Consider the following 20,378-nt stretch of genomic DNA (forward strand, 5'->3'; position numbering starts at 1 on the left):
CTGTTGTAGGTGGTTGATGGTCGGTGATGGTGATGAGGAGAAGAGACGACTGAGCCGTGCACGCTGACAGCAGATTGACAGTGCTCTGGCGCGCTTCTTCCTGTGTGCGTGCCCCTTGCACGTCAGAATGGGCAAAAGCGGTGAGCTGGAAGATGCCGCACGCTCGATTTCCAATTTCTGGCTTTACATCGGGCAAAGGAATCGGCGATTGATTGTGGGTGGCAGCAACGCGCGGCGCTGGCTGACGCGTCGTGCCCAAAAATGTGCCGTCCAGGAAGGCTGAGCATGGTTGCTGTATTGTGATTCCGTGCGAGATCAACACAGTATGCTTCGAGCTGTCACTGTCGTTCCATCCGATACCTCCTCCATCTCATCCCCTATCTCAAACACTCTTCAGAATCACAAGCGCGGAACAGCTGCACTACTCAGCATCCATTCCACCACCGCCGCTGGATGTGTGTCGCCGCCATTCAGACCAGCTCACCGCCAAGATGAGTTGCAATACCACCGACAGCGACCACGACAACCGCGACACGGGCTCCACCTCGACTGGACTGTCTGCGGTTGATGGCGACGCTACCAGCTTGTTCGAATACATCATCCGCGACAAAGTGTGGGGCGCAAACCTAGATCCGCCCGAATCTGCCAAGAACGTCATCAAACCCTGGCACGAGCGTCTCTCGGCTGAACCCTCCACACAGTCCAACGTCGACGATCAGCTCGCCATCACGGTCCCCTTCACCTGCCCCGTTCGCTTGAAATCTATCCTCATCAACACTGGCACCGGCGACTTTGCACCTACACGATGTCGCGCGTTCGTCAATCGTCCAGATGGTGTCGACTTTGATGATGTGGACCAGGCAACAGCCGACCACCATCCCGCTGACTCGACACCACTCGCTACCGCTGCCACCTTGGGCAACGTGGGTAGCGGCAAGGCGCAAGCCGACTTCGCGCTGCTACGAGGCGAACAGGGCGTGGTAGAGTACCCTGTCAGCGTCGCACGCTTCTCCCACACCAACAGCATCACCATCGTCCTTTCGCACTCCAACGCCACCACCCTCTCGCGCTTCTTCTACCTCGGCTTCCGCGGCACTGCGCTCGTCCTCAAGACAGAGCCAGGAGAGCGACTCAACATCGGCGCTGCCAACTCTGCAGACCGTCCCGTCGATGGCGTGCGTGAGAAGCGCGGAGCCAGTCAAGGTCTTGCCGGTGGAAGCTCCAGAAGAACGCCTCCGAGATACATTGTCAGCGACCAAGCTGCTGCACAGCGTATCGCACAGCTTGCAGACGATGCCAACACAACACCACGACGCTCACCGAGGAGAAGCAGCCGCACTTCTACACCCGCCGACTCTCCAAACACCACTCCGACGCGGAAGAGAAAGACTCGCGCTTCTCAGGCTGATGGTAGCGATGACGACACGGAAACTACGCCTCGCGCCAATCGAAGTCCGACAAAGGCACGCACTCCGCACACGGCTCCTCCTGCACGCGAACGCCCTTCGCTCGCGGGCCCATCAACTTCGCGTGATAGGGACGCATCCCAGAACAACGCGGCTGCAACAGCTTCCAGCTCGACCGATCCCACTCGCCGCCGGTCCCTTTCGCAGCCTCCGCCCAACGATGTTTTGCTCCGTCAACTGCATTCCAGCTCCATGACGCCTTCTGCCAAGTATGCAGCTGCCCAACGTCAGGCACGCACTCCCTCACAGACAGCGGCTCTCACCAATACCCCGGGACGACGCATCCTCGGCACCCCAAGACGCACCGTCCCTGGCTCGGCTTCTGCCACTACCAACCCCTTCAGCGTTGCCAGCTCGTCTCAGCCTCCAGCTCAAGGTATGCACACCCCGGCCACAGACAAGAGGCGCAAACGCAACGATGCACTGCTCGCTAGTGCGCAACGTACGCGAGAGAGACGATCCGCGTCCCGCAAAAGTCTCCTCTGGGGCGGTGTCGGTGGATGGGCGGGTGGACGCGAAGAATCGCCCATGGATCTCCTTCGCCGCCTCGCCCGCGCGCCTGACTTTGTCGTGCCACCGACGCCGTCGCAAGATTCCATCGCCATGCCACCTCCAGCTGGTCGCCCGGGTCGATCCAGCACAGCCAGCGATGCCTCCCACTCGCGCACACGCGCCCGTGAAAGCGCCGCCAGCGACTCTGCCCGCTCCTCCCTCAGTCGTGCTACCATGCTCGTCCCTGGCGAGTCGGTTCCCGGCGACCTGACACGCGACAGCAACCTCTCCGATTCACTCGACGTCGACGAATCTCTCGCCTCTGTCACCGACGCTCCAGACGATCGATCTCGCTCGCGACTCTCCGACATGGGTATCCCGCGTCGTGCGTCTGGTATGGGTCTCGTTCGAGATGGCATCTTTGCCGGCATGGCCGAACCCCCGAGGACGTCCCGTGTGTCGACGGGTTCGCGTGTCTCGTTTGCCAATCAACTCTCGCCCTCCTCGATGCGTTTCGACGACATGTCCAGCCGCAGGGAGGATGAACTCGAACGCAGCCTTCAGCAGCAGTACGGCGGTGCCGAGAGCTTCATTTCTGCTTCAGGCATCGACTTGGCAAAAGCGAAAGCTATTCGCAGGCTCGATGATCTGACTCGACAGAGTTTCTTCAGCGAGGACGGTCACTTGCAATACGACGATGAAGATGAGGAGGACGAGGACGAGTCGGTGCTGGACGCGAGCAGAAAGAGCATGGGTAGATCAATGTCGGAACCACTGGAGGGAGAGGCAGACGGCTCTGTCTTGTTCTTTGGCGACGACGACGATGCGATGCCTCAGGAGCAAAGCGTGGAAGAGGAGCAAGTTTCCGACAGTCTCGCTGTTGACGATGCTGGCGACGATGATTCCGACGGTCTCGCGCGACGTCTCGCCGCGGACGACTCTACGTCGCGCCAACTGAGCGACCAACTCGACCCGTCCATCACGGGCGGCGATGTGGATGACAGTCGGATCTCACGCGTCTCCTTTGCCGAGCAAGACGAGGTGTCCTTCCAAGTCGACGATGCCTATTCCTCCGACGACGGCGCATACGGTCTGTCGGTCCCCGATCTTGACGAAGATGACGACTCTGACGCCGAACGCGACGCATCAGCGCGACTCGACTTGCTCGACCCGAAAGATCTCAACGCTCTCCTCAAACGTCGTATCGTCAAGAAGCGCAAGTCCCGCGTATCACCGCACACGGGTCAACCACTGCCGCCACTTCCCGCGTCTGTCATGCGCGACATCTTCTCCTCCTTCCTCACCCCTTCGTCTTCCTCTTCCTCCTCCACCGCCTCCTCCCTCATCTCCTCCTCAACGAGCTCGGCTAAGAAAGCAAAGCTGGACAGTACAGTCCTTGACGAACTCGATTCCGCCTGTCACGACTTTTTCGCCGACTTCGCTACCAACCTGCTCACTCAGTCCAAAACACGGTCGAGAGGTTCGTCGAGCGGTGCCAACATCACGGAGGCGGATGTGGTGGCAGTGTTGAAGAGGCAGGGGAGAGTGACGCAGAGACACGATGCGAGCAGTCTGGCGCACAAGATGCTCCCGAGGGAGTTGACGGATCAGATGGAGTTGGCGAGGTGGGCCAAAGTGGGGACGGTGCAGACGACGTTGGGTGGGTTGTTGACGAAAAAGAGGAAGGGTGGTGGTGGGGGGAGGAGGAAGGGCGATGTGAGCGTGGGAGAGACGACGGCGGCGAGCAGTGTGGCGCTGGATGACGAGGAGGAGGATGATTCGATTTGATAAGGACGCAATGACAGATGGAGCTGTCGACACTGAACAGTGCATTGAGGTCCGTGCTGTACAGTATGTGATATGAGAGAGAATTCACACGAAGACAAGATGAAGGCGAGACCCGGCCGTGAACCAGATCAAACCGCAGAATCCACTTGGACGAAAGCGCTGTTCGCCCACCTCTCAGCATTCAGTGCTACTGATTGTCTTGCGGATCCACCCTTGGGCATGCCTTTGGCATGCCTTTGGTTTGTTTGATCTCGGATCGTGTGAACCTCGACGCCCACCTTTCGTCCCCCCGTCTCATCGCACGCCCGCTAACGGCACTGCCACGCCAAGCGTTTTTCTCTCTGTACTCCATTTCTCCTCGAACAATGCCACTTGGCTTGTTGTTTGTCTCACGCCAACTCGGTCCTAAACCAACAGCCTTCCCCACCGATGACAACGTCACCTTTCACTTACGGAAGCTTCTGTTCCGACCTTTCATCCGATTCCACGCTAGTTGCATAGCCACCTCCTTCCCTAGCTCGGACAGGACACATACGTGATTACGACGACAATACTTTCGGAAGTTGCTGTGACACGTTCGCATGACGTTCGTCTTCATTTGCCTGTTCCTACTTACGCCAATCGCTCTTGTTTGCGACTCATCTGATCCGTCCCTTGACCCTTGACTCAAAGCTCAGAGATAAATACATTCATATCTCTTCATCCTTCCCATTTCCCTTCACATCCCTTGACACATCTTTGTCTCTCTCATCCGTTTTCGCAAGATGTTCTTCTCCAACACATTCCTGCTGACCATCAGCATCTTCATCCTCACCTTCTCTACCCTCGCCGCTGCTCGCCCGGTGATTGGTCAAGATCCACTGTCGAACGTCGATACGTGTATCGCCAACTGCGACGACGCTCCTAACCCTCACCAATGCAAACTCAACTGCGTTTACGGTCACGCAAGCCTTGACAAACGCTCTCCATTTATCCCGGGGGATAATCGAAACATGGACCACGATCTGTGCATCGAGCTTTGCAGGGACGCTCCTAGTCCCTACCAATGCGCTCTTGATTGCCCTCCCAGTGGCGTTGACGTAGCCCTTCACAAACGCTCCACATCTCCTCTTCCCTCAGCTTCGGAGGGGGGGCCACGTCCGGATTCCCAAGCGAGCTATTGCATGTTGCAGTGCATGCAGGATCTCGCCGACATGACGATGTGCAAACATCGCTGTTACGGTATTCCTCCCCACCACAGCAAGATTGATGATGTGAGCAAACGCGATACGATTCCTGCGAGAGGATCGGAGAGGAGTGGTCGTCGAGACACCGCCGATTACTGCATGACACAGTGCACCGAGACTTTTGTGGACTTGACCACGTGCGAGCATCGTTGTTACGGTATTCCTCCTCACAACGACGGGGTTGACGACGTCAACAAACGCGCTCCTGCCTCAGGTTCACAGAACGTAAAACGTCGAGATGCCGATGATTATTGCATACTGCAGTGTATGGAGTATCTCGAAGACGCGGAGGCGTGCGAGCATCGTTGTTACGATCCTCATTCTCACAACAAGGATGGGTTTGACGACATCAACAAACGCTCTGTGATCTCTCTTTCCCACGGCTCAGAAGAAAAGCGCCAAGATGACCCTTCAGCGTGCATGGACAGATGCGCGCGAGGTCCATGGGATTCGCAGACTTGCGAGAAGCGTTGTTACAATCCTCTTTCTCTCAACGACAAGATCGCATCCATAGACAAGCGTCACGCTGCTGAGATTGACTCGAAGTCTCGTATCAACGCATGTATCTCCGGCTGCCACGACAAACCGAATCCTCGGCAATGCAGGGAGCACTGCAGAACTGGCGGCATTCCTCCTGATGACGGTGGAATACCGACGGTGGACAAACGCTCGGTGATCTCTCTTCCCTCGGTTTCAGAGGTGAAACGTCAAGATTCCGCTGATTATTGCATGCTGCAGTGCATGGAGTATCTCGGGGACTCGGAGGCGTGTATACATCGTTGTTATGGCATCTCTCCTGCTCACAGCGACAAGTCCTCCCCCATTAGCAAGCGCGACGCTGTTTCTATCAAGCCAAACACTCAGTTCAACGCATGCATTTCAAGCTGCCACGACAAACCGAATGTTCAACAATGCAGGAGTGACTGCATCTCAGGCGGTGCCCCGCGTGACGACGGTGTTCTACCACCTCTTCACAAACGCTCGGTGGTCGCTCTTCACCGCAGTTCAGAGGAAGAACGTCGAGACAACCCTGCGGTGTGCATGGCAGAATGTATGGCAACTCCATCAGATGCGCCCATGTGCGTGCGTCGTTGTTACGGATCTCCTCCTCACCACCATAAGAGAATTTCCACCACAGGCGAGCGATCCAACCCAGTCGCAAACGCTGATCAGTGCAACGTAAAGTGCGACGACGACGCACCTCGTCCGTACCACTGCAAACTGCACTGCAGCAGCGCTGGTGGCACTCCATCTGACGATGGTGTTCTACGACGACCGCTGAACAAACGCTCTGGGATCTCTCCTCCTTCCGGTCAAGGGGAGGAAGATTGCATGGATGATTGCATGCGATTCCCATGGGATTCACAGATGTGCGAGAAGCGTTGTTTCGGTTCTGCTGCTCTCAGCGACTCTTCCATCAGCAAGCGCGATGTCGAGGAGCATCCACGTTATCCGCAACCCTATTACGGAAACTATCGTCAGTGTGTCAACTACTGCGAATATTGGCAAGGTCTGAGCCCAGGCGACTGTATCAAGAGATGTCACCCGCCTTTCGAGCATCAACGAGGTACGATCGTCAAGCGGGATCCGAACAGCAACATCGATCCGGAGAAGATCGACATCTCCCTGTATCAGGAGTGTCTCAACTCTTGTACCGCGTCTGGCCATTCGTTGAAGTATTGCATGACGACGAAATGCCCATGGGCCAAAAGAAGTCGGGCAGAAGCATTCGATGGCTCTTCTGCCGATGCCAGCATCCACGGTCCATCCGTTGTGGGTGGCCATACAAAACGTGACGTGCGCAGCAACGAGTCGGACGACAGCAAAGCGTGCGCCGCCAAGTGTAGTCGTGGTCCTCCCGCGATCCGAGAGTTCTGCAAACAGGATTGCATGACCAACTGGACGGGCGGGGTTTCCTTCCCTGATCAAGATCATCGCATCAAAGTGCATTCCAAATCGACCCCTCACCTCGAAAGTTTCTCCAGCGGTGACGATCATCACGTCAAACGCGAGGTAGAAGGTGTCAAACACGTGAAGCGCGATTCCCAAGACGATTGCGCAAACAAATGTGCGCTCGCTGACAACTATGAGGAGTGCTTGCAGAATTGTCTCTGGTGATCGTCAGGAGGCGAGGTCAAGGATTGAGCGTCAGAGACCATTTTCCTGGCGTGCTGGTCGCAAAGGGGCCTCCTGTGGGTTCGCGACGATAGCCTTGGCATGAGGAGATGCAGGCTGCGCTCTTGCTTGTACTTCAATCCTCCGTACGCTTGTTGGTCGTTCTCAATGCTAATATTGTTACGAACCGTTCACGTGTGATGTGATCAATTCTCGTGTTAAAACATGGTGATAGACCCCTTGTGCCCTCGTATCTGCTCGTGTGGCTGTGTGGAATCTGCTTGGTCGGCAAAGACCGCTCGTCTCGTGAGCCCGTACGTCTTTAGAACTGTGGTCATGATAACCTTTCAGAAATGGCTCGAGCTACGTTTCAATGCCTCGGGTGTCTGCTTGAGTCACTCGGAACGATGCCCTTGCAACCTGATATCAACGCACGGGTCATCAGCACCATGAAATGCATCCCACCGGCATCGTGCCTACCGTTGCACTCCGGAAATCGGACTCCGCCCCACTGCCACGTCCCTCCATGTCGTTATTGTCCCCACACATCTCATCAGGCCGCAAAAACGTCGGCAGTCGACCTTGTTCCCATCCTCGTTTCATGTGTGCAACAGTCGTTGAGCGATGCCCGCTTTTCGTCGTGGGAGAACATCCTTTTCACCTGAAGTGGTCCGCGTGGAAACACGCCCTCGTTCTCTACCACTCAGGTGACACATCTTACGAATGCCAAACTTGACCGTCTCTGAGTTTGTCAGATGAGATCACAGTGGTGGGTCACAGGGTCTCTCTGACGAAAGCTAATATTTGTCTGTGTGGCCACTGTTTCGGCACACGCTACCCGTTCCAGCTTTCGTCAAGGATAAATACCCTCCTCCCCTCCTGTCAGCCTTCCTCCCCTCTCACCCATCCACATCTGTCCAGTTCTTTTCATTCCTTTTCTCTTGAGGAGTGTAGAGGCTCGAGGATGTTCTTTCCCAAAACACTTCTGCTGGCTTCGGTCAGCCTCTCTCTTTTCCTCGCCACCACCACCTTTGCTTCGCCCGTGAAGCTCGATGCTTCCGAGCGGTTTGACTCTGCGCCCGGCAACCATGGAGCCGCTGTCGAGCGCGTCGAGGTTGTTTCACCTGGGCTCCGCGATTCGGATCCATTTGTTGTGAATCCTCCTAGACTGACTCGCCGTCAAGAAGTCTACGACGAAGTTCGGGGACACAGATCTGCTGGTAGTTCGCACCAAGACAGGAAGCGTAGCCAGCCGCATTTCAACGATCAGGGCGACATTCCACCTGGAGGCGGCAGTCTGCCTCAGGGTCACGGTCTTCCTGAAAGCGACAATCCACCCGAGGGCCATGGTCCACCTGGTCCTTGGATGAAGCGCAGTCTCGCTGAACAGGAGCAATCTGTTGCAGCTGCTTCGTATGCTCATCAACTTTCGCACCCGGCTGTGGCCGATCTGCAAGAACGAGACGCCGAATCCGATGAAGATGAGTTTTTTGGTGATGAATTCGACGAGGCAGGTCGCGATCCTGGGCTCGAGAAGCGCGACGTCGAAGACAACGATGTCAATATGCCTATCTTCTGGGAAACTGCTCCCGAGCCCAAGGTGCCGAAGCATCCGTATCGCACACCTCGTTCGGTCGAGCTGCAGGAGAAACGTGATGTCAAGGACGACAGTTCAGACGAACCTGGACCTGGTGGCGCTCCTGGTTGGAATGGCAATCCTGCCCCCAACCCTGTCTTTCCGAAGCCTCCCAAGCATCCGCACCGCCCACCTGACTCGGTCGCCCTGTACGAACGAAATGGGGACTTCGATCCTCCTTACGCTCGTTTCACCCCTCAAGACCGAACAGCGCAGCCTGCAGCCCAAATTGAACGTCGCGATTCTAAACAAGAGCGAGATATCGAATCCGAAGCTTTCCATTGGTCTTGGGCTCCTCGGGGCGACAAAGGTACTCCGCTGTATCACGGAGCTGAACCTCGACCTCATATTGGTCCTCACAAAAACAGTCTGGAGAGTCGCGATTCCGAATCCGTCCTGTCCGACGTCGACGAGGACGAAGACGAGGAACGTGATTGGATAGTCCACGAGCCTTCTCACGAAGCTCGCGAAGGTCGTCGTGACGGACCAAATCTGGCTCGTCGATATCGTCCTTCTGGTGGATATGTTCCTCCTGAAGGAAGAACGGACGAACAACCGCCGACTTCTGGGACGCACGGCACCAGTGATGCTGACGGACCACCTCTGGCTCGTCGAGCTTACTTTCCGGGTCCAGGGAATGAACCTTGGGCATCCACCGGGCAATCTGGAGGTTCAGGGAGTAGCCGAAGCGGGGACGGTGGCCCTTCCCGTCGAAGCCTCGTCGACGAGAACGGTGTTCGCTTCGTCGGCGCAAAGCGATCCGAGCAACAGTCTGTCAATGACGCCCACCTCGATTCGGTTCCCCATTCCCCTTACATTCCTCGTCCTCCTCCGGACGATGACGGTTCTGGTTGGGACAATGGCGGACCGAAGCCTTGGTGGGACCATTACAGTCACGGTGGTCGATCCGCGCCTCCAGGTCAGGCCAACGAACACGGCGTTCGCTACGTTGGCGCCAAGCGTTCCGAGCCCGAGTCGGTCAGCGGCGTTGTTCTCGACTCGGTTTCCGATGCAAAGTATTCTCACCTCCCTGATCCGGATCCTATCAATGGTGGTACTGGTTGGAACGGTGGACCAGTTCCTTGGGGCAGAGGCGGTAGGAGACCCCCGGCAGAACATGTTAACGAGAACGCCGTTCGCTTCACTGGTTCCAAGCGTTCCGTGGAGACTGAAGAGGTGGTCGGCGAAAGACACATCGGCAAGCGTTCTTCTCTTCCTGGCGACGACGGCGGTGTCCTTGAAGACGTCTCCGATCAGAGTCAAAGGTCCGGAGCTTCAAAAGTATCGGATCCATACAACAGAGGCTGTACGAAGTGGAATGGCTGTAATGGTAGACCTCATCAGGTGAAGTTCGCCAAGCGAGACAACGTCAATCACGAAGGAGATCAAACTCCTCCCGCCCATCAAGACCCTGCACAGCCGCACACGGACCCTGTCGCGGGAGAGCTCAAGCAGAACCCTCAGCAATTCCAAACCGCCCTCGTTGATTCCTCGAACCCATCTTATACCTCGCTCATCAGCCCTGCGATCTACATCACGTCATCTCTGGAGCACCAGCCCACTTCCGCGCTCGGCTTCTACGGGATCTGTCGTTGCGATCGTTTCCCCGACGACGGCAAGCTGGATGGCCAATCTTCGAGCACTGTTGGGTCGTGCGTTAGCAGGTTCGTCGAGATCGCTTCCAAGACGGCCAAGTGTAAGTTTTCAACGATCGCCGAGGTCGACTGCGTCGAGGTAGGTGGTAAGGATCAGATGACGGATGGCGATAATTTTTGGTGGCAGGAGGCGTTTTGCAAGAGGTGCGTGGATGCGGGTGGTGTGAGCGATGCTAGCTTCAAGTGTCCGTCGGGGTATGCGAGCGACGGTAAGGTGATTGCGAGTGATGGAGACGATTCGGCAGGGATGGGTCAGAGGAATGTGGGCGAAGTCGAGTCCGAGAAACGAAGCTCGGAGAAACGAAGCGGTCTTGTTCCTGGGAGTGATCAGGTGGCCGGCCAATCTCGTACTGACCCCGAGCAGGATGCAGGTGCTCAACAGTAGTCGCGAACGGGCAATTGAGGGAGACAGAAGACTCGTCGAGGTCGGCCTCGTCCCTTCTCGCAGCCTTTGTTTCACTTTGCACATCTTCTTCCAGTCTCGGCTCTCATGTTGACAGTTGTCTTTGCTGTCAGCGTTTTCAAGTGACACGATCATCATTACACGTTTCAGTTGTGATGTGCTTGCAAGAGCGAGTGTGAGGGTCGAATGTCCCGTTGTAACGCTAGATGCGTCGTCGACACGCATCACCGGCTGCCTTAGGATCGCAAGGGGGCGCGTACCGTATCGCTGACATCTTGAATCCTGCTGACTGAGTCTCAGACAAGCGTGTCAAGGAGCGATTACACTTTTCGTCAACTGTATAATGCAATTCATCGAGAGATAAAAGACAAAGGGAACGATGAACTTGGCATGATTGCGTCCCTTTGTTCTGAGCGTGTCAGTGACTTGGTTGCTGGCCGAGAACGTGCTGGCTGGTTCAGAGCCCTCGAGTATTCACAAGTGGCGGACAAGCCGAAACATTTCCCTGGTATTTCTTCTGTCTTCCACGCTTGCTAGAATCAAAGGGTCCTTTTTTCTTTCCAACTGGAATTGCGCACTGATCTCCTCTTTTTTCTTACTTTTTTTTGTGGTGAATCACTTGCTCCACCTGTCGTTTTGCTCATCGATCCCTCAGCACCACCACTATCTTCGTCGTCCCTCACGTTCTTGAATCATGATCGCACGCAACTTGTCCAGAGCGGTTCTTCGAGCCGCTCGCGCTCCTCGCGCTGCCAACACCTCCAACGCGCTCTCCCTCGCCCGCACTGCCTCCATCCGACCCACGGTGACCCCCGCCGGCAGCCGCCTCTTCACCTCCACCCGCTCCCTCCTCTCCCAGGGCGAAACCGATGCGGAACTAGTATCCAAGCTGGCCACTGAGCTCTCGTACGAGCAGGAGAACTCCAACCTGTTCGCACCCGACTCGTCGCCCACCGCCGAGCCCGGATTCGTCACCGAGTTCAAGCAAGCTGGCATCTGGAAACTCATCGACACCCCCGGCCTCGACGAAGTCTCGCTCTCCCGCGAGTTCGGAAACGAGCACATCTCGATCCTCTTCTCCGTCGGAGACCTCGACACCACCGGTGCCCTTCCGGAGGACGGCGAAGACGGTACGCCAGGAGAAGTCGACGGCGCACCCGAACAGTCGGAACAACCGCAGTTCCCGATCCGCATCTCTGCCACCATCACGAAACCCTCCGGAGGCGCTATCATGATGGACGCATTCGTCCAGGACGGCGAACTGAACATCGACAACATCGCCTACTACAAGGACAAAGACATGGCGACCAGGATCGATGCCGACGCCGACTTTCAGAGGAGAGGCTACTACCTGGGTCCTCAGTTTGAGACGTTGGACGATGCGGTTCAGAACCAGTGGTACCAGTTCTGGGCCGAGAGGGGTGTGGACGCCAACCTGGCGCTGTTCATTCCCAACTATGCAGAGTACAAGGAGCAGAGGGAGTACTGTAGCTGGTTGGCGAATATGAGGGATTTCATCAATGCTTAGGGAGGTGATCTCTGTATGTAGCGTTGGTCGTTATGTCGCAAGGAATGTTTCCACTACTCCTATCACTGCGGGTTGTGTGTGTGTGTGGGTGGGCCGGTGTGTGATGCGATTACGATGGCTGTCTGGAGCAGTTCAGAGCTATGAAAGGGGACGATGACAGTCGATTCGGAAGGAGTCGCAATTTTCCTACTTTGTGAGACACTTTGTCGCTAACATTATTTAAATAGAGCTATCAAAATGCTGGCCGATACCCGAAGGTCCTTTCCAGAAATTTTCGGGCGGCGAGAAGATTTTCTGTTGGCAGCCAGAGAGCTCTCTGACTTTGTTCAGGGTCTTGCTCTCGAAATCCATTTCTTCTCCTTCTCACCCTTCATCATTCCCTTATCTCGGAGTCGACCTGCTACTCATCATGTCGGAACCTTCCGAACTCGCTCCTGCTACCGCTGTAGCAGCGGATGCCGACCGACCGCTGACCAACAAGGAAAAGCGTCAGCTGGCAGTAGCGCAGAAACGCCAGGCCAAGGAATCTGCCGCTGCCCGCAAATCCAAGCCCTCCGACTCTGCATCCACTTCCACTACTACTGCTGGTGTCAAACGACCTCACGAATCCATCTCTCAAGATGACTCCGTTGCCGCCGAGGAGGAGCCCGAAGTCCTCTCGCATAAAGAAGCACGACGACGCAAGAAGCTCCTCTCCTCAACCACCTCTGATCCCTCCTCTTCCGACCCCACACCCAACTCGCTTGTCCACCCATCCCGAGCACCGGGGGCTCTCCCTCCACGATCCGGCTTCTCGATCTGGATCGGTAACCTCTCCTTCTTCACCCCACCCTCCAAACTCGTCGACTGGTTCACCCAACGCGGCATCGACGGAATCACCCGCGTCAACATGCCCAAGGGTCTTCGACGTGCAGAGATGAACAAAGGCTTCTGCTACCTCGATCTGCCCAACAAGGATATGCTCACCGCAGCACTGAATCTGTCTGAGCAGCCGCTCGATGGCAGGAAGTTGCTCATCAAAGACGGTGCCGATTTCACGGGGAGACCGGACATCAACGGGTTTGCCATGGCCGTAGCGAAGAACCTCAAGGAGGCCACTACCAATCAGTTCGGTGATAAGGAGGAGGATGCTGAGAAGGAAGAGGACAAGGAGCAGCAGGGTGAAGGTGAGGGAAGGAAGGGAAAGACGGGTTTGACCAAAACGGCACAACGCATATTGAGGGCTCAGAAGAATCCGCCTTCCATGACGCTGTTCTTGGGCAACTTGAGTTTCAACACGACCGAACAGGGTGTTAGGGAGTTGTTCGATCATTCTGCGACAAAGAGGAATCCCAAACCCAAGGTTAAGAAGGTTCGAAAGAAAGTGGAGAAGAAGAAATCTTCTTCTGGCTCTTCTTCGTCATCCTCCTCCTCCGATGCGGAATCAGACTCGGAATCAGATTCCGACTCTGACTCCGACTCTTCATCCTCATCCTCCAGCGAGGCCCCCTCACCCAAACCTTCCACCACCAAAACCCCTGGACAAGGTGACGTCCTTCCCTCACCCGCCGGCATCCGCAAAGTCCGACTAGGAACCTTCGAAGACGCTCCCGACAAGTGCAAAGGTTTCGGCTTCATCGACTTCCACACCACCGAATTCGCCACCTCCTCTCTCCTCGATACCCGCAACGCTTTCCTCGACGGTCGACGCATCGTCCTCCAGTACGCCTCCCCCGACGCCACCCGTCGCGGCGCAGGTAAAGCCATGAGAACCGCCATCGACACCAAGAAACCTAACGCCCTCCGAGTAGGTTTCCAGAGGAACAAACCAAAACGATCCCACCCAGAGCAAGACAAGGTGCAAGAAGAAAGAGAAGTTCAAGCCCCGGTTCCCGGAAGCTTCGATCCAAACGCCCCACTGGAAAAGAAACACAAGGAAACAAAGGAAGAGCGTATCGCGAGAAGAGCAGCACAGGGTAGTAGGGGTGGTCCGGCGGATAAGAGAAGAGCTAAACCAGGTGCTGCATTGGCAAATGCCCAGAGAGCCAGTACAGCTGTCGTCCAGAGCACTGGTACCAAGGTCACTTTCGACGATTGAAGCATGGTCCCCCCCAATTCTCGAATGCATGTCCTTTTCCCATTTTGATGCGATGCTCTTCTCTGTGACGTCTCAAACCAATGGGTTCTATTGGCTGTGGTATCCGCACCGAACTGTTCAACGTCTCTTCTGCTGTATCGCTGAAACCGACTGCGCTTTGAGTACGAATTAACCAGTGAACCCGCTAAACGCCTCGACAGGAACCACCATCGCTCGCCACCCACCTTCCGCCATCCACTGCACCTCCACCTTGCCCTCCTTCTCCCAGTGTTTGCCCACAATCACCCTGTACGCATAACCCGTCAGATCCGAATCCGCCAATTTGGACCCCAACGTTTTCGCGCGATCATCGATCACCACTTCACCTAGCTCCTCGTTCGACCATCCTGTTTCCTGCTGCGGTTGCTCGTCTAATTGTGCATCTTCCCCTGCAACGAGTCGCTGGAAGACGGATCGGACGGAACAGTTCCTGGTTTGAGCCTGAGCAATGATGCGCGACCAAACGTCGTACGCCGCATCCAACTTCTTCGTGTCTTTCCCATCGCTGACCATGACAACCGCGGTAAAAGGTGCAATGCTCTCTGGCCAGACGAAACCTGCTTTCCTCATCTTCTTCTTATCCACAGCATCCTCGACAGTCAAGATTCGATCGAATTCACCAGAGGCCTTCTGTGCAAGCGCACCGAGGATACGCGAAACCCCGATGCCATAACATCCCATCTGGAAAGGGATCCTCCCATTTGGGAGCTTTTCCACCGCTTGAGTTTGCTCGGCTACCTCGTTGGAGGGGTGGAAACCAGCTTCGAGGGTACGACTGTATCGATCGCCGAGGTAGAAGGTGTGACCGACTTCGATGGCTTTGCTTTCGACGAGTGAGGCGGGAAATTTGCACGAGGGGCACGTGTCGGTGGCTTGTGCAGTGCGAATGTCAACGAGCGTGAGCGGAGGCGTGACAGCGGATGGGGTGGAGGCAAAGTGGCCGAATTGGGTGGGGAAGAGGTCGATGAGTGGCAGGTGTTGATTCGAGTTGCCGCCAGGTCGAGAGGTGAACGTGTTGACGGCGTGGATCAGAGCATCGTTCAGTTCGGAAGGGTCGAGCGATGCACACTCGAAGTCGGCGAGGACGGAGAGAGAGGTGAATCGGACGAGCGGTCCTTCGGGTCGGTCCTTCCAATCCCAGCCGGCAGCGCCTGCATTTGCAACCGGAGAGGCAGCAGAGTTGTACAGCAGTTCAACCCTGTCCTGCTCCGCTTCGTTCCCAGTAGAAGCGTTGAGTTTGGTGACGAGCTTCTCGAGCTTGGTGTGGTTCAAAGTTCGCGTTGCCGGAAGAACGAAAGCGTGCATCACCTGGTCTTGCATCTTGACGTCCCTACATCCGAACAACAGGACGCTGACATCCGCCGCGGCTACCGGCATTTGAGCTTGATCTGGCATGGATACCGCCTTCTCCGTGTTGGCGGTGTAAGTGCACTTTGAGCACGATATCAGGGTGTCCTCTCCCGCTGGATCCTGCACATGATATTCGTGACTCTTGTTCCCCCCAATCGCGCCCGTATCCGCCTCTGCAGCCTTCCACTGTCCCTTTGCACCAAAGATCCTATCGAAGATCCTCACATAAGCACCCCTCACCTCCTCATACGTAGCTATCGCATCGCACGCACTCTTGTCGAAAGAATACAAGTCCTTCATGAGAAACTCCTTGGTCCGCAACAGGCCCATCCTCGGTCTCGGCTCGTCCCTGAACTTGGTGGTGATCTGGTACAGGCGCAATGGCAGCTGACGATCGGAATCGACCTCCTGTGCAACGAGCTTGGTAATCTCCTCCTCGTGCGTCGGTCCAAGCACGAATTCGGAATCCTTGCGATCGCGAAGCTTGTAGAGCTCGCTACCCATGACGGCGTATCGACCGGTCTGGTGCCATAGTTTGGAGGGGAGGAGGTTGGGCATGGCGAGACGAGAGGCAGAGATGGCGGTGAGCTCTTGATCTATGATGTTGGTGATCTTGCGTATGATTCGGAGGGCGTTGGGGAGGAGGGTGAATACGCCGGATGAGGAGGATCGGATGTAGCCGCCGCGGAGGAGCAGCTGTAAGGAAGGGAGTGGATCATCGTTGCTGCTGGTGGAGGAGGAGGAGGATGATTGCGAAGCTTTCTGAGTGGGAGAGAAGTGAGTTGAGAGTCGTATTGGCTGGCTAGAACTGCGCTGCGGTGGCTGCTGTGATGTCGAGGCGTGCGAAGTTGAAGAGCTACCAAGTGTGCGCAGTCGCTGCTGTTTGGCTGGAGGCAACCAGGTTGGAAAGGATGTGCGTGCTGTGCACTGCTTCAGCCTCTGTCTTGACGCCATGCTTGCTGTCCACTCGGAGCATCCGCACTGAGAGCCCTTGTACTCGTCACCGGCGTCGTCCCTGTGTCAAAGTAGAAGGGAAAGTCCGTCAAGTCGGGTCGGTGAACCCGATAGGTTGGCATGGTTCTTCCTAAAGTCACATATTTCAAGGGTCCAATCGAAGAACGAATCGGGAGACGGGCGGAGACCCGATGGTTGACATTTTTCTTACGCTGACTAAGCAAAAGCCATCGCTACATTTCTCGGAAAATTGAATTCTAGGTCACACGGCGAAACTGCAGAGGGAATTCGTCTGCCATCGGGTGGCCAGGGAAGCCGACTGCCGGAAGCAGCTTAGGTGAGCCTCGAGCTTTGAAAGCGACAATTTCGCCCAGAGAACCGCGCTTTGCAGTCGGAGAGCGTTCGCCGTTTCGTCACCATGCGCGCGCGAGACAGCACCTTACAAGACGTTCCTAGATGTCGCTTCTTCTTCTTCTTCTTGATTCTTTGGCCCGGTCTGGCCCGCATGTTTACACGGTGCCAAGCTGCGGTGTCATAGAGAGTCACGATCCTTAAGATCCTTCGCGGGAACGAGGTCTTACGTCAATGATATGATGCCTGTCACCGTGTGTTCGAGTGTCACGCAGATGTGGTGTGCTGTGCAATAGCATGGCTAGGCTGGCACGAACACGACCGTCAACACCGCTTTCGGATGCACCGAAAACCGGGATAAGAGACACAATGCGAGCAAAAGCAACAAATTGGCTGCCCTGACTGAGAGCGTGAGGCAAGAGTGCGCTTTCAACCCTGAATTCGGCGCGTCGGTCGGAATCGCTTTCATTTTGCTGGCCGGTTGGTGCTGCGAGTTGCACGCATCGCAGCTGCTGCTCGTACAAATACTCTCCACAGCCCCACACTCAGGACACCTCACCTTCCCCACACCATCACCTTTCTTCCTCTTCGTTCTTCCCCCTCCTCAACTGTTTTTCATTCGCAATGTCGCTTCGATCTTCTTCGAGCCGCCTCTTGGCGCGCGCCGCTCCCAGCAAGGCTGCTGCTGCTGCCGCTGCTCCTCGCGCCGCCGCCCCCTCTGTCGCCGCCACTGCCCGCAGCATCAACACCAGCTCCAGCTCTTCCAGCTCCACCTGGGCCAACGTAGCCACCAAGCCATCCGCTCAACGCCTCGTGTCTGCCGTTCGCACCTTCTCCACCTCCTCCTCCGCCTCGGCCGACTTTGAGTCGCCCTTCGGCGTCAACTCACTCTCCAAGTACACCGAGGAGGAGGAGATGCTCCGCGAAGCCGTCCAGCGTTTCGCCCAGGACGTCGTCGCTCCCAAGGTCGAAGCGATGGACGAGGCCGAAAAGATGGACCCGGAGATCATCAAGGGCCTCTTCGAGCAGGGTCTCATGGGTGTCGAGACTTCGGCTGACCACGGTGGCGCTGGCTGCTCGTTCACCGCTGCCATCATCGTCATCGAGGAGCTCGCCAAGGTCGATCCCTCCGTCTCGGTGCTCTGCGACGTCCACAACACGCTCGTCAACACGGTGATCCGCAAGTACGCCAGCAAGTCCCTCCAGGACAAGTACCTGCCCCAGCTCTCGGAGAAGACGCTCGGATCGTTCTGCCTCTCCGAACCCGCCTCTGGTTCGGACGCGTTCGCCATGAAGACCTCGTGCAAGAAGTCCGCCGATGGCAAGAGCTGGACGCTGAACGGCAGCAAGATGTGGATCACCAACTCGGCCGAAGCCGAGTTCTTTATTGTGTTTGCCCAGTCCGACCCTGCCAAGGGCTACAAGGGCATCAACGCGTTCGCCGTCGAGAAGAGCATGGGCGTAGAGATCGCCAAGAAGGAGAAGAAGCTCGGCATCAAAGCCTCGTCCACCTGCACGCTCAACTTTGACGACATCACCGTCCCCGCCGAGAACCTCATCGGAGAAGAGGGCAAAGGTTACAAGATCGCGATCGAGATCCTGAACGAGGGACGCGTTGGTATCGCGGCGCAGATGATCGGTCTGGCGCAGGGTGCGGTTGACAAGGCGGTGAGGTACGCAGCCGATCGCAAGCAGTTCGGAAAGAAGATCACCCAGTTCCAAGGTATGCAGTTCCAGATCAGCCAGATCATGATGGAGATCGAGGCCGCGAGGGTGCTCACCTACAACGCGGCTAGGTTGAAGGAGGAAGGTAGATCTTTCACCAAGGAGGCGGCTATGGCGAAACTTTTCGCCAGTCAGGTGGCGCAGCGCGCCAGTGGTAGTGCCATCGAGTGGTGCGGCGGTGTCGGGTTCACGAGGGAGACGGGCATCGAGAAGTACTGGAGGGATAGCAAGATCGGCGCCATCTACGAAGGTACGAGCAACATCATGTTGGAGACCATCTTCAAGTTGGTTGAGAGGGAGATGGATTTGAAGTAGAGCCACTACGCACGAGAGGGTTTTGTTTTTCGAAATGCAGGATGCGGATATTGTGATATGGTTTTGTGTGTGTGTGTGTGCAACAAGGATGTGATTGAAGTGTGGTTTAGACGCATCTGCCACCGTCGACGGGGAGGTCGATGCCGGTGATGAATTCGCTGCGCGGATCGGCGAGGAAGAGGCAGGCGTTGGCGATGTCGCTTGCCTCGGCGAGTCTGCCGATAGGGATGGAGGCGTTGAACTGGGCCAGCTGGGCGGCGGTCATGGAGTCGCCTGCTTCGAGGGATCCTGCGAACTTGGACAACCTGATTTTTCCCACCCCGCCCAGCAAGAAGAGTGTTGGTCAGATCGAAGTTCAGAAATGGTCGGTTTGGGTGTGGTTGAAGGACTTACAGTGGGGTATTTCCAGCGACGGGACAGACGCAGTTGAAGCGGATCTTGCGCGGAGCGTATTCTACGGCTAGAGCTTTGGTTGCTGTGCTGACCGCTCCCTTGGATGCGTTGTCTGTTAGTCGGAAACGATGTCAGCATCTTCAGCTTTCGGGATTGGGTTTGGGGGGGTGATGGTACCTACACCAAACAAGTCCAGGTCTCGGTCTAAGCGCAGCAGTACTACTAACATTGATCCAACTGACATCTTCCCCTTTGCTTTCCTCCAACACCCGTGGAAGGATCACATCAACGCTCAAAAATACACTCTTGACATTGACACTGAAAACCTTTTCAAACTCGTCCTCCTTTACCTCGAGTGTAGGTTTGTTGCTGTACGTCCACCCAGCGTTGTTCACCACGATGGTGGGATGGGAACCGAAGATCTCCTGGCAGGTGGAGAGAGCACGCTCCCAAGATTCGCGCGATGTGATGTCTGCTTTGAGCGCGTACGCCGAGCGATCCACTGCAGTAGAGGTGGAGACATCCGAGGGGGGAGGGGAGACGGTATAGGGGTCGTAGAAACCGTCGGTGGCGAGGAGGTCCATGACGAGACATCGCGCGCCGTGAGCGACAAACGTCGAGACGATCGAGGCACCGAATCCGCGGGTACCACCGGTGATGAGGGCGATCTTGGAGGTCAGTCGACCGGTGGTAGCGGGGGTCGATGAGGACATCGTGAGCGGTAAAGCGTTACTGAGATTCGAAGTCTGGAGAGCCTTTGGCAATGGTACTGCGAGGTTTGCGGAGCGCTGTTGAAGGTGGAACAGTGGTCGTTATCGAAAGCAAGACTTTCGTCTGATGTCACCTTGGAAGAAGAAGGAAGTAC

The 20,378-nt window shown here is 56.3% G+C and overlaps 8 protein-coding genes across 8 annotated transcripts; 6 read left to right on the forward strand and 2 right to left on the reverse strand.

The window, feature by feature from the left end:
- Window positions 1-491: 491 nt before the first annotated feature.
- Window positions 492-3,746, forward strand: PHSY_002622 (hypothetical protein; the record flags this gene model as incomplete). Its single annotated transcript, XM_012333244.1, has 1 exon — window positions 492-3,746. The coding sequence occupies one exon, from the start codon at window positions 492-494 to the stop codon at window positions 3,744-3,746; it is 3,255 nt and encodes a 1,084-aa protein (XP_012188634.1).
- Window positions 3,747-4,510: 764 nt separating this feature from the next.
- Window positions 4,511-7,090, forward strand: PHSY_002623 (hypothetical protein; the record flags this gene model as incomplete). The annotated part of the gene is made up of 1 exon (XM_012333245.1): window positions 4,511-7,090. One exon carries the CDS (start codon window positions 4,511-4,513, stop codon window positions 7,088-7,090), a length of 2,580 nt encoding a protein of 859 aa, XP_012188635.1.
- A 961-nt stretch (window positions 7,091-8,051) lies between these two features.
- On the forward strand, window positions 8,052-10,763 carry PHSY_002624 (hypothetical protein; the record flags this gene model as incomplete). Its single annotated transcript, XM_012333246.1, has 1 exon — window positions 8,052-10,763. One exon carries the CDS (start codon window positions 8,052-8,054, stop codon window positions 10,761-10,763), a length of 2,712 nt encoding a protein of 903 aa, XP_012188636.1.
- Window positions 10,764-11,475: 712 nt separating this feature from the next.
- Window positions 11,476-12,309, forward strand: PHSY_002625 (regulatory protein; the record flags this gene model as incomplete). Its single annotated transcript, XM_012333247.1, has 1 exon — window positions 11,476-12,309. The coding sequence occupies one exon, from the start codon at window positions 11,476-11,478 to the stop codon at window positions 12,307-12,309; it is 834 nt and encodes a 277-aa protein (XP_012188637.1).
- Window positions 12,310-12,718: 409 nt separating this feature from the next.
- On the forward strand, window positions 12,719-14,386 carry PHSY_002626 (hypothetical protein; the record flags this gene model as incomplete). The annotated part of the gene is made up of 1 exon (XM_012333248.1): window positions 12,719-14,386. The coding sequence occupies one exon, from the start codon at window positions 12,719-12,721 to the stop codon at window positions 14,384-14,386; it is 1,668 nt and encodes a 555-aa protein (XP_012188638.1).
- Window positions 14,387-14,554: 168 nt separating this feature from the next.
- Window positions 14,555-16,729, reverse strand: PHSY_002627 (potential proline-tRNA synthetase fragment; the record flags this gene model as incomplete). Its single annotated transcript, XM_012333249.1, has 1 exon — window positions 14,555-16,729. One exon carries the CDS (start codon window positions 16,727-16,729, stop codon window positions 14,555-14,557), a length of 2,175 nt encoding a protein of 724 aa, XP_012188639.1.
- Window positions 16,730-17,704: 975 nt separating this feature from the next.
- PHSY_002628 (hypothetical protein) lies at window positions 17,705-19,120 on the forward strand (the record flags this gene model as incomplete). Its single annotated transcript, XM_012333250.1, has 1 exon — window positions 17,705-19,120. The coding sequence occupies one exon, from the start codon at window positions 17,705-17,707 to the stop codon at window positions 19,118-19,120; it is 1,416 nt and encodes a 471-aa protein (XP_012188640.1).
- A 106-nt stretch (window positions 19,121-19,226) lies between these two features.
- PHSY_002629 (hypothetical protein) lies at window positions 19,227-20,226 on the reverse strand (the record flags this gene model as incomplete). Its single annotated transcript, XM_012333251.1, has 3 exons — window positions 19,227-19,335; window positions 19,514-19,625; window positions 19,734-20,226. The coding sequence occupies 3 exons, from the start codon at window positions 20,224-20,226 to the stop codon at window positions 19,227-19,229; spliced, it is 714 nt and encodes a 237-aa protein (XP_012188641.1).
- Between the last annotated feature and the right edge of the window lie 152 nt (window positions 20,227-20,378).

This window comes from Pseudozyma hubeiensis (genome assembly GCF_000403515.1).
Source record: "Pseudozyma hubeiensis SY62 DNA, scaffold: PHS27, whole genome shotgun sequence".
NCBI classification, from domain to species: Eukaryota; Fungi; Basidiomycota; class Ustilaginomycetes; order Ustilaginales; family Ustilaginaceae; genus Pseudozyma; species Pseudozyma hubeiensis.